The sequence below is a fragment of the Rhinopithecus bieti genome, unplaced genomic scaffold (assembly GCF_001698545.2).
Source record: "Rhinopithecus bieti isolate Rb0 unplaced genomic scaffold, ASM169854v2 scaffold_4781, whole genome shotgun sequence".
NCBI classification, from domain to species: domain Eukaryota; kingdom Metazoa; phylum Chordata; class Mammalia; order Primates; family Cercopithecidae; genus Rhinopithecus; species Rhinopithecus bieti.
The window spans coordinates 966,449-978,970 of NW_016805181.1; the positions used below are offsets into that span (position 1 = coordinate 966,449).

At 38.3% G+C, this 12,522-nt stretch overlaps 1 protein-coding gene across 1 annotated transcript in view; it reads right to left on the minus strand.

Moving 5' to 3' along the window:
• Positions 1-12,522, minus strand: part of NBAS (NBAS subunit of NRZ tethering complex) — a 399,905-nt gene that overhangs the window by 42,445 nt on the left and 344,938 nt on the right. The window contains 1 exon segment of the mRNA XM_017871408.1: positions 9,546-9,741. Within this exon segment, the coding sequence (XP_017726897.1) occupies positions 9,546-9,741 (196 nt within the window).

A 12,522-nucleotide genomic window follows, 5' to 3' on the forward strand; every position in this document is an offset into this window, starting at 1 on the left:
ACAGGCAAATATCATTGATAAATAAATACTGTTAAAATGTTCCTACTACCCAACTCCTCTCAAAAGGAATTCCTCTGAAAATATCAATGACATTTTTTAAATAAATAAAAAAAACAATCCTAAACTTTATATGAAGGTGCAAAGACCCAGAAAAGCCAAAGCTCTGATGAGCAAAAATAACAAAACTGGAGGAGTCATATTACCTGACTTTATATTATACTACGGAGCTATAGTAACCAAAATAGCAGGGTAGTAGCATCAAAAGAGACACAAACATCAGTGGAACAGAATAGAGAACCCAGAGATAAATCCAGGGATCTACAGTAAACCCATTTTTGACAAAGGTGCCAAGAACATACACTGGGGAAAGGACAGCCTCTTCAATAAATGGTGCTAGGAAAACCAGATATCCATATGCAAAAGAATAAAACTAGACCCCATCTCTCACCATATATAAAAATCAAATCAAAATGGATTAAAGACTTAACTCTAAGACCTCAAACTATGCAATTAGTAAAAGGAAACACTGAGGAAACTCTCCAGGACACTGGATGACTGGGCAAAGATTTCTTGAGTAAGCACAGGCAACCAAATCAAAAAATGGACAAATGGAATCACATCAAGTTAAAAGCTTCTGCACAGCAAAGCAAACAATCAACAAAGTGAAGAGACAACCCATAGAACGGGAAAAAATATTTGCAAACTACCCATCTGACCAGAATATATAAGGAGTCCAAACAACTATAGAAAACAATTAATTATCTGGTTAAAAAATGGGCAAAAATGTGAATAGATATTTCTCAAAAGAAGACATATAAATGGCAAATGGGTACATGAAAAGGTGCTCAACAACACTGATGATTATCAAAGAAATGCAAATCAAAACTACAATGAGATATCATCTCACCCCAGTTAAAATGGCTTATATCCAAAAGACAGGCAAAAACCAATGCGGGCAAGAATATGGAGACAAAGGAACCCTCATGCACTATTGGTTGGAATATAAATTAGTACAAAAACTATGGAGAAGAGTTTAGAAGTTCCTTACAAAACTAAAAATAGAGCTACCATATGATCCAGCAGTCTCTTTGTTGGGTTTGTACCCCAAAGAAAAGAAATCAGTATATCAAAGAGATAGCTGCACTCCCATGTCTATTGCAACACTGTTCACAACAGCTAAAATTTGGAAGCGATTTAAGTGTCCATTAACAGATGAACGGATAAAGAAAGTGTGGTATAAAAAGAATGAGATCCTAAGATTTGCAACAACACAGATGGAACTGGAGGTCATAATGGTAAGTGAAATAAGCTAGGCACAGAAAGACAAACTTCACATGTTTTCACTTATTTGTGGGAGCTAAATATTAAAATTATTGAACTCATGCAGATAGAGAATAGAAGGATGGTAATCAGAGGCTGAGGGGGTTGCAGGGGAAGTGGATGATTAATAGGTAAAAAAAAGAGTTACAAAGAATAAATAAGACTTAGTATGTGCTAGCACAACAGGATGACTATAGTAAAAAATAACTTAATTGTACATATAAAAATTACTTAAAGTATAACTTAGATTGTTTATAACTCAGAGGATAAATGCTTGAGGTGATACATGCCCCATTTATCTTGATGTGATTTTTATGCACTGCATGGCTGTATCAAGATATCTCATGTAACCCAAAAATATATACACCTACCATGTACCCACAAAAATAAAAAAAAAGATTAAAAAATAAAGACATGCAACATGCAACCTATATTAGATGTGGACCAGAAAAAAGACACTAGTGGGACAATGAATAGTATTTGAATTATGTGTAAATTAGATGATAGTATTGAAACAATGTAGCTTTGTTATCTGAGATATTAATATTTAATGAATCTGAGTAAAAAGTATACAGAATACTTTGCATAATTTATGCAACTTTTTTGTAAACCTCAAATTTCCAAATAAAAAGTTATCCCCAGTTATTCTATTTCCTCTACCAGTGCCCAACATTCACATACTTTCATTTTTCCTGACAATTTTTTTTCCTTTTCCTTTGATGTTTTTCTCACTTATCCATAGGAGGATTGAAGAGAAGATATTGTTGTGCAACATGTTAACTAAAGATCATCACTGCTGAGATCATTACACCTCTAAGCAGAAGGCACTCGGACATGATTAGCCCATTACAAAGCAAAACTGAGACTTGACCTGAGCCTAGTAAAAGGGTACCCAGAGATGGTGTTAGAGCAGACTTCATCCAGTGACATTTGCTAAACTCAAGTTTACTTCCTAGGAAGTGGTCACTGTTAACTGGGACACACTAAAGCTATGAAGAAAGGATGCTTGTTTGAAGGGGATAAACAGAGCCTCCCTATATCTCCACTTCCATCTGCCAAAAAGCGTTGTTCAGAATTAAAACATACTAATGATTTCCCTGAAATTAGTGTCATTTGCCACAAAACTGGATTCTCCTCCTGCATGTGCTAATAAGTTGAGCAGCACCACTTCTTCCTGGTAACTTAAGCAAAAATCAGAGGCAAAATAAGCTCTTTTCTAAGCCCCCATATCTAAGCAGACACCAAGTCCATGGATACTAACGCTTTAAACTTTCTTTTCTAGCCTCTTGTTTGTTTGCAGCTAGTACCAAGTTCAGGGCCAGACCAGGCAATAAGACCACTGATTTTGTCTTCCAGCTGGCATCCCTCCAGCCAGACCTCTCCAGTCCATTGTTCATGCAGAGGTCAGAGGGTTTCTCCCTAAACATAGATCTGATCATGTTGCTTCCCTGGCCACACCCTTCTGTGTTCCCTGAGCAGCACAGAAGTCAAACCTGAGCATGATACTTGCGCCCCGCCCTGGATCTGGTCTGCTTCCTTCCACTTTCTTTTCTTGGTGGCTGTTGTCTTCACACCATACACCAGCTGGGCTGAACTCAGTTTAAGTATCACCCCTTCAGAGCAGTGAGCCTTTCCTCACTGCTTCCAGACAGTGGCTGCGTGCCCTCCTTTGACGCCTGTGTACTGTGCAGACTTTTACCACAGTGTCTGATATGGTTTGGCTGTGTCCCCACCTAAATCTCATCTTGAATTGTAGTTCCCATAATCCCCATGTGTGGTGGGAGGGACCTGGTGGGAGGTAACTGAAGCATATGGGGAGTTTCCCCTATGCTATTCTCGTGATAGTAAGTTCCCACGAGATTTGATGGTTTCATAGGGACTTCCTCCTTTGCTCAGTTCTCATTCTTCTCTTTCCTACTGCCATGTGAAGAAGGACCTGTTTGCTTCCCCTTCTGCCATGATTGAAAGTTTCCTGAGGCCTCCCCAGCCCTACAGAATTGTGAGTCAATCAAACTCTTTCCTTTATAAACTACCCAGTTGTAGGCAGCTCTTTATAGCAGCATGAGAACAAATCAATACAGTATCTAAACCCTTTAGGGTATCTACTTCTTTGTTGATAGATCTATGTTCTCCACTGGTGTAGAGGTCCTTCACCAATTAGGTCCATTTACTGGGACCAGAATTAGAGCTTTATAGGTATTAGCCTATTTAATTCTTACAACAATTGTATTGTATTGTTATTTCCATTTTTTAGACAAGGAAATTGAGGTTATGAGAGATTTACTAACTTTTCCAAGCTCACAGAGCTAGTGACTGGTGGCCAGAAAGCCCAAACATTTCACTACCAATTGCCTTGTGTATTTTTCTGTCCCTAGAGTTAGCACAGTGCATGTCAAATGACATATGCTTGAAGAATATTTGGTGAATATTCCACATATATTGCCCTGTTCAAACTACAGTTATTAGGCACAGCATTTTTCAATATTTGAATTAAGCAGCAGTTAACATATACAGTACTATGTATTGAGACAGTGACAAATGTAAAAGATAAAACAATGTTTTGTATTCTCTTTCAAACCCCTGATTTCTCATCTCTAATCAAATTTAATCTATGTAAAGTCACAGTGGGAAGGGAAAAAGGCTATGCTTTATCTAGTCCAAGGCTATTCAAATATTAGTGCTGCATATTTCCCTGGCAAATAGGAAGAAGTGTAGTACACGGCCAAGAATATAGGTTTTAGAATCAGATAGAACTGGGTTTGAGTTCCATGTATCACCTTAAATTTGTCATGTGACCTCATTTAAAACAGAAAGGCTGGTTAACCACTTTGCAAGACAGTTTTAAAGATTAGCATGCACACAGTACACAATCCAGGGTTCCTTCTTTTGCCCCCAATGATGCCAATGGCCAGAGGGCAAATATTGAAAGGAAAGAACCCATTGTTCCTAAGGAGAAACTCTCAACATCTCCAAGTATTTGCAGGACCAATTAAAATGGATGCTCTGTCAACTTTAATTATTTTAGGAAAAAGGACACGGGGAGCTATATCCTAACATTTCAAATCTCTTGCTTATATTGGGACAAACGTGCTGTGACATGAGAAGCAACTGGCTGGTCAGAAATCACTGTCAGCAAATTATGGCAAGCTAATAAAAATTAAACAAAAGTGCTTGGCCACTCTGTAAGGAGATCTTCTCATTATTCCAAGCAAATCATTTTGCTTGCATATCAGGGGGAAGCGGCATGGTCTAATCCTTCATCATTAATGGCAAGAACATCAGACTGAAAGTCAGGAGTCCTGGCCCTGCCATTTTAAGGGTGACCTTGGACAAGTTTTTAAAGATTTGATATTCATTTATTCAACAAATATTTATTGAGTGTTTGTGAGATCCCTGTTCTCATGGAATTTATATTCTAATGGAAGAAGAAAGAGTTCATATAATAAACAGACAAACATAAGGACAGGCAGGAAAGAGTCAGCAGACACTGGTGAGTGATTTGTGGAGAATTAAGACAGCAATAAAACAGACCGTGACTGAGGTGGTTAACTTAGGCTGTATAGTCATTGTAGAACAGGAAATATTTAAGCTAAAATATGCGAAAGGCAGTTCTCCTTTCTGGACTTCTGTATCTTTTTCTGTAAAATATGACTGCTGAACTGGGATGCTTCTGAAAGTCTTTTCTAGTTCTAGGAATCTGTGATTTCATGGCTATTGGGGATATATGATATGGATGTGTGCACATATATTTTTAACTTCAAATATTATCCTATATTTGGTTAAGTAAATCATGACAGTGAGTCTTAGCTTTGAAGACATTTAAGGTAACAGTAAATTATTTGTAAGGATCTAAATGTAGCTTGGCATACTGGACTTTTGTTGCTGTTCTCTGCGCTCTGAGAGGGAAGGGCATATTTTACTAAAAATTTGGAAATATAGTCAAACTGATTTCCGAAAAGAAGGGTTAATATGTCCTTGCACATTTCAAAGTAGGCAAAATACCTGCATTTGTAATGAGGTTAGAAATTGTCTCAAACTAATTCTTTTGGTGATCACTTACAACCACAAATTCAGACATATTGAAATTTTAAAAGGTAAACCTAAGCCACATGTTCTTTTTTACATAAAAATGGGAAAAAAGTTTGAGGTGATAAGGTATGGGATTTTTTAAAAGGAAATAACCGTATTTTGCCCCATATTTTCACGCGCCAGTTAGCTAGAAAATTACAAAAGCTGAAAACTCAGATAAGCCATACCACGAGGATTAACATAACACATTCATCCCCTTCCCCTGCCCCATGTCCTTCTCTTTTCCCTCCCACCCCAAGCTGGGGCATATTTCTGGAATGGAAATAAAAGCCTCTCAAACTGTTGAAAATGAGGGTCTCTGAATTTTAATTCTGTTAACTAATCATTAGAAAACTAGAAATTACTGTCTCTCCGAGAACCAGTGAGGTAGCAAGATCCAGAGACTGTGTGTAATTTTGCAGAAGCTGGCTGGTTTCCCAGCAACACACTGATTTGTGGGGCCACTACTTTGGGCACCTCAAGGATAATTAAATATCAAGTCTCTCTGAGGTATGCAAAGTCTGCCTAAGAGAGCTAGCAGCCACACTGAAGGTACCAGTCCCACATTTTTTGGCAATTGAACACTGCAATATCATTATCTATTCTTATCCTTACGCTGTAAGAACTCGTCTCTATCCTTAATATCACCCAAAGTATCTCTGAGAATGACGAAGGGGATAGAGAGAAAATGGAAAAAACGAGAGCGTATATAGTCAACCCTTGGGGATCTTCTAGGTGTTTGGGATATGGAGACGAAGAGTGGAGTTTAATGTATGTGAGAGAAATGATGAGGGGAGCACAATATCCTCTGTCTCCTCTAGTTCAAGCTTCCATTTTATATACTGAGCAGCCAAGCACATAGATGAAGAATCTTCTCCCAAATTATAAAACTAGTGGTAGAGGGAGGATGGACACACATACAAGTATCTGTCCACTAGTGCCCTGATCTTTCTACTACTCTAGTGAAAGGTAACACAATTTTTGAAAAACAATCATTGAAGAGACAATTTAAACTATGGGCATAGTTTCGTAACATTCCAGAAGTCGCTGGTGTTTCCATTCTAAACGCAATTTTTCTGCATTCATTCACCCAGTAACGAGAGGTTACTTACAATTATAAGTCATATTCCGCCATCAAAAGCACCTGTCCTTCAAAATAGCTTTCCATCAGTAATGCCAGACAGACACCTTTGATTTCTAAAGGAGGAGAGGGACACTCACTGATTTACTTCTTGGAGAAGACTCTAGATGAGTAGCATCATTAAGCCAGTGTGACTTTCTTATTTGTACTACCAAATATTTAACAAATCCATATCATTACCTACCAAGAACAGGGAAAATGCTCTTACATAAGGGTAAAGCAGAGAGGAGAGAAAATAAAAAGAATGAGGGGGATATGAGATGACTTGTATTAGAGTCATTCAGAGACTCTTGGGAGAGATTTCCTAGAGGGCCTGAAAAAGATTGCACCACCACAGAAGAAATATTGGTGAAGTGCAGTTACACATGGATTTGGCAGACGAGACAAAATAGTTCGCACTCATAACAATAAAGTCAAGTCAGTTTAGAAAAGTGTTTGAGAAAAAAATCTTAATTACAAGCCAAATTGCCTTAAGTTCTGCTTTTGAAAAAAGTTAAGCTATCAAGGAACTAAAATCTCAAAAAAATTCAGAAATCCTTGAACTCATATAAAAGTTACAGCTTGTTTCTTGAGTAATTAGAACATTGAGAAAAGCTTAAAGAAGAAATAGCAATGATACTTATATTATTTATGAAGAGCTCGGGTTCAAATATCAAAGTGTACATTCTAGTGTTTCAACATGTCAGATAATATGGACATTTTCCCCTTTTCCCAACTTCTACACTGTTTCCTAGTATCTTTAGAATATTAGGAATCTGACACAACATAAAGCGAGGCTCTAACCAGAGAAATCAGCCTCATTATCCTGACAGGAAGGTGAAACTGACTGAAGTTGAGAACTTGAAAAGTGAAGGTGTGAGGAAAGTACATAACTGTAGTCACGTTCATTTGCTTCAGGACCAGAATCAGAACCTAAAGTTCCACATAGCAAAACTTATGTGACCTATTTTAGGGTTTACCCCAGGGATGCCACATGAACCTTCATGTTTGCTGAAAACAAGTACATCTCTAACTTCTATGCCCCGTACCTGGAATAGAGCTCACGGCCTATTGCCTTCATGCTCCTAGCCTGCTCTTTAAAAAAAACTGCAAGTGGCTTCCTCAAGTAATACAAGGCAAAATGTTGAGACTGAACATGTTAAGGTAACAGTGCTTCAGAGAGAGTATGATTCTGACATTCATGACTTTTTAACTACAATCCACTTCAGTGATTTGACAAGAGTAGAGAATCTTTGATAGGTCTATCTTTTTTGAATCTCAGTTTCTCTAACTCTGAAGAGCAAACAATAGTATTGACCTTTTCATCTCACAGAGGGAAATAAGACTATATCTGATAATGATTACAAAGATATTCTGTGATGAGCCCCAAGATATTCTTAAAATCTGATTCATTTTTTCAAAGAAATTTATTGTTCTTTAGATGTAGTAATAACCATATAAATTATAAACCTGCTTTATAATTAGACGGTAGAATGAGTTGGAGTTAGACCTCTAGGAAACTCTTTTGCAATGGGGATTATCTGGGAAGTCCTAGTTGCTAACACTTATTGACATGATGGCCTAACCCTGCTTGCTAAAGCACATGATTAAGGTTACTTACTCCCGGACCCTATGGCCTCAGGGTGCATCAGTTTCGAATTGAAGCCAGACTTCAACAGCCACCATATTTCTTTGATTTAGGAATTAGCATTCTTCTTTATTCAATCAATAAGGATTCAAACTCTGAGTATGTGCATAGGATACCTACAGTCAAAAGATGGTAAATACATCCTCTAGGGCTTCAGTTTTCATGGTGGTGGGAAAACAAAACTTTTAACAGTAATTAATAATGATAATAATTATAAATAATTAAGGCTCAAATATATGGAATTCAAGGTTCCATTAAGCTTGCAATGGTTAGAGAAGGTTCTAGAGAGATGATGGATTGAGTGAGTCTTGAAGTACAGTATGGAGAAACTAAGATCTTGTGTTGCTGCTACATTATGTCCTTCTAAATACAGGGAGAAGGGATAGCATTTTAGTACCTGGGCAAAGCACGAAGGAAATGAATTAGCTAAACCGTTCACCATATTTCCATTCAGATCTGCATTTTTCCTGGGCAAGAGTAAGCCACCATAGGCCGGGCGCGGTGGCTCAAGCCTGTAATCCCAGCACTTTGGGAGGCCAAGACGGGCGGATCACGAGGTCAGGAGATCGAGACCATCCTGGCTAACCTGGTGAAACCCCATCTCTACTAAAAAAAAATACAAAAACTAGCCGGGCGAGGTGGCGGGCGCCTGTAGTCCCAGCTCCTTGGGAGGCTGAGGCAGGAGAATGGCGTAAACCCGGAAGGCGGAGCTTGCAGTGAGCTGAGATCCGGCCACTGCACTCCAGGCGACAGAGCGAGACTCCGCCTCAAAAAAAAAAAAAAAAAAAGAGTAAGCCACCATAATTAACTGACACTGTGAACCATCCTATCGCCTATGAAGAGAAAAATAATGAACACGTGTTTCTACATGTAACCTACCATGCATATGCATGTTCAAGCATATGGAAAAATAATAATAAACTTTGTTGCACACATCCAACTACTAAATAGCTGACTGATAAATATATCGGAAAGTCTGCATTACCAAGATGATTATCCAGTTGACAGTTGTTTAAAGAAATGAAGAACTGACCTCCAATTATTGTTTGTTTTTTTCCTTTTGAGATGGAGTCTCGCTCTGTTGCCCAGGCTGGAGTGCAGTGGTGCGATCTTGCCCATTGCAATCTCTGCCTCCCAGGTTTAAGTGATTCTCCTGCCTCAGCCTCCTGAGTAGCTAGGACTACAGGTGTGTGCCACCACGCCTGGCTAATTTTTGTAGTTTTTAGTAGAGATGGGGTTTCGTCATGTGGGCCAGGCTGGTCTTGAACTCCTGGCCTCAGGTGATCCTCCCACCTTGGCCTCCCAAAATGCTGGGATTATAGGCGTGAGCAACCGCGTCCGGCCTAATTATTGTTAGTAAGAAAAATAATCATTCAGACACTCCCTTACCTGTTTCTGGGGCCAGGAGGCTTTGAGAATGGCTTCAGTTCTAAAGAAGACGAGGAGCTTGCTGTCCTCATCAGTCAGGTGAAATGATTGCCCCAAAATCTGCAGCACGTGAATGCGGGGCCGCACCGGCCAGGCGTCATCAGCACAGAAAGGCCGCAGCCACTCCAGCAGGTCCTCAGGTGAAACCAGCTCCTCACTGCAGGGCAAAATCCAGAGGTATCTGTAAACTCCTAAGCCTTTTATTATCCCCCTTCCAGTAATCAAATGTGGTCACTGACCTAACACTTGTTTGTTGGATGACTTCGTTTTTTTCCTCTTGAGAGGAAAAATTTTGGTTTTTAAATGGCTTACAGCAGGTATTGAAAACCCATGTAAAATGAATGTAATTTTTAAACAGTATCATATTAAAATGAGTTATATAAAGCAGATAAATATCCTTAGCTAGTTTATTTCAAAATTTAGTAAGTAGTAAGGCTTATTTCTGTTAATGATACCAGTAGTGCAAGGCTGCATTGTAGTAATTTTAGATATCTGATTACTTGTTGACAATAGTTAAGCAAAGTAGGTATCATAAGTTACTCTTTACAGCTGAACCAACAAACTTCAGGGAAGTGATATAACATGCCCACACAAATGTGTAATAGTGCTGTATGACCCCAAAGCTCCAGTTCTTTCTACCATTTTCCCCAGATGATTAGAATTTCAATATGCCAGTAGAGGATCAAATTTTATACTACTCTAAAAGTGAAGTATGAATGCTTGGTTATTATAGGACTGTGAAGTTTAAAATGATTCAGAAAAGGGGACAACAAAGTTTGTACAACATTCCATCTACTACTGGAATCTCTTTTCTTGTAACCCCAAATGAATATCTTATTTGATTATGTCAATGGATTATTTATCCATAACTCTTAAGGGGTTATCCATACAGAAGACTCACTCCCACATGGGCCTGGAGATCCCATGCTAAAGCACTGAATTATACAGGTTTTGTTGTAGCCAGATCCTTGTAAGGCTTTTAGCTATAAATCACCTAGACTGAGTCCCGGTCTAACTTACCTTAAATCAAATTCCATGCCCTAATAAGATTACAAGCCTTTTTTTTTTTTTTTTTTTTTTAACTTCTGAGAAGAATAAAATTCTGCAGTGCCACTGAGTATGTCTTTCAGTATGTATTATTTCATATACTTGTCAAATACGATCTTATGGCAATTTAAAAGGATTCTTTGTATTTAAGAATAAATGAAACTACAAAATTTTGTGGATAATTGGTTTAAGAATTTCGTAAATTTAGCAACTCAGTTTTTAATTTTATGTATAAGACTTCTAAATATTTATCAGAAATGGAAACAATTCAGGTGCAAAAATAGAATACTACACCTATTTCTGGTGAACTTTTTGCAAAGTGAACAGACAGTACAGTGTAATGGGTGGAATGGAAAGACCATTTAAAAAAAAAAATCTGATGGACCTAACTGAATCCTGGCTGCAGACTTTCCTAAGAACTCTAGATAAAATCATGAATATTATCCTTCCCAGGTTATAGTGACACAGATAAAGGTCCCAAGAGTGTGTCACCCAGTGTCTGTGAAACCAAGATAACATATACAAAGCACCTAGCAAATTATATGGCACAGAGGAAGTACTTAATAAATAGTAACCATCATTGTCATAATAACAATCATCACCATAATTATCAGCATCATCAAAGCACTATAGTTTGTGGTTAATGATACAGAGATAAAAATTATATGGTCTCTGCCTTCAAAGAACTAATAATACCATGGAACAGCAAGACTTTATAAGTGACTATTATCCAAATTACTAATATAAATGTGAACAACTCTTCTGGATGAAGAGTGAATAGAACCAGGAAAGGCATCATAGAGGACATGGCATCTGAACAGGATCACAAAGGATAATTAGAATGTATATAAATGGAAATGTGGGAAAATATAATCCAGACAGAGAACAGCAAGAAAAAAACAGCAAAAGATTTCAAAGGACAAAGAATGTTCAGGGAGAGATTAAAGCACAGATGTGTGGGTGGTAAATTAGAGGGGAGAGAGCTAAGGAAGGATAGGCTTTCTCACCTAGGTAACCAAGAGACTGAAAACAAAGCTGAAAAGGCGGTGCAGTTTAACTCTTTGACAGCACAGGCTCTGGAGGTGTTAGGCCCAGACTCAGTGCCCACATTTGCCACTTCCTGACAATGTTACTTTGACCAAGAAGTCACTCAACAGATCAGAGCCTCAGTTTCCTTATTTGTATATTGGAGATGGATAACAACACCTTCCTCATGGGGTTGTTGAGAAATTAAACAGAAACATAAAATAATAAATGCAAGGCATGTAATACAATGTCTGGCATATAACTAAGTGCTTCAATTAAAAGCAACCATTATTATTAAGTATATCTGATCTTTTTTGCATGAAATGGGAATGATAGACGATTTGTGAGCAGTGAAAAACATCAAAATCATGTTATTGATTAGAAAAATGTATGGGCTGGGGCAGACTAAGGCACTTGTGATGAAGACTTGAAGCTGTCTAATTCAGGAAGAAAGTAATTTAAAGTCCATTTCTGACTATAAGTCCTAACAGTTTCACATAAAATGAAGTTGATTTTTTTTGCCCTCTCACCCAAGTGCCAAGAAGAGATAAGTAGGAAAAGCTAGAATGTGAGGAAGCTGTTGTCATGAAGACAAGCTGGAAGTTATAATAATAACCAAAGCCCCCAATATGGTTAAGAATGAAAACAGTATTAATAATAACTTCTGGCCGGGCGCGGTGGCTCAAGCCTGTAATCCCAGCACTTTGGGAGGCCGAGACGGGCGGATCACGAGGTCAGGAGATCGAGACCATCCTGGCTAACACGGTGAAACCCCGTCTCTACTAAAAATACAAAAACTAGCCGGGCGAGGTGTCGTGCTCCTGTAGTCCCAGCTAATCCGTAGGCTGAGGCAGGAGAATGGCGT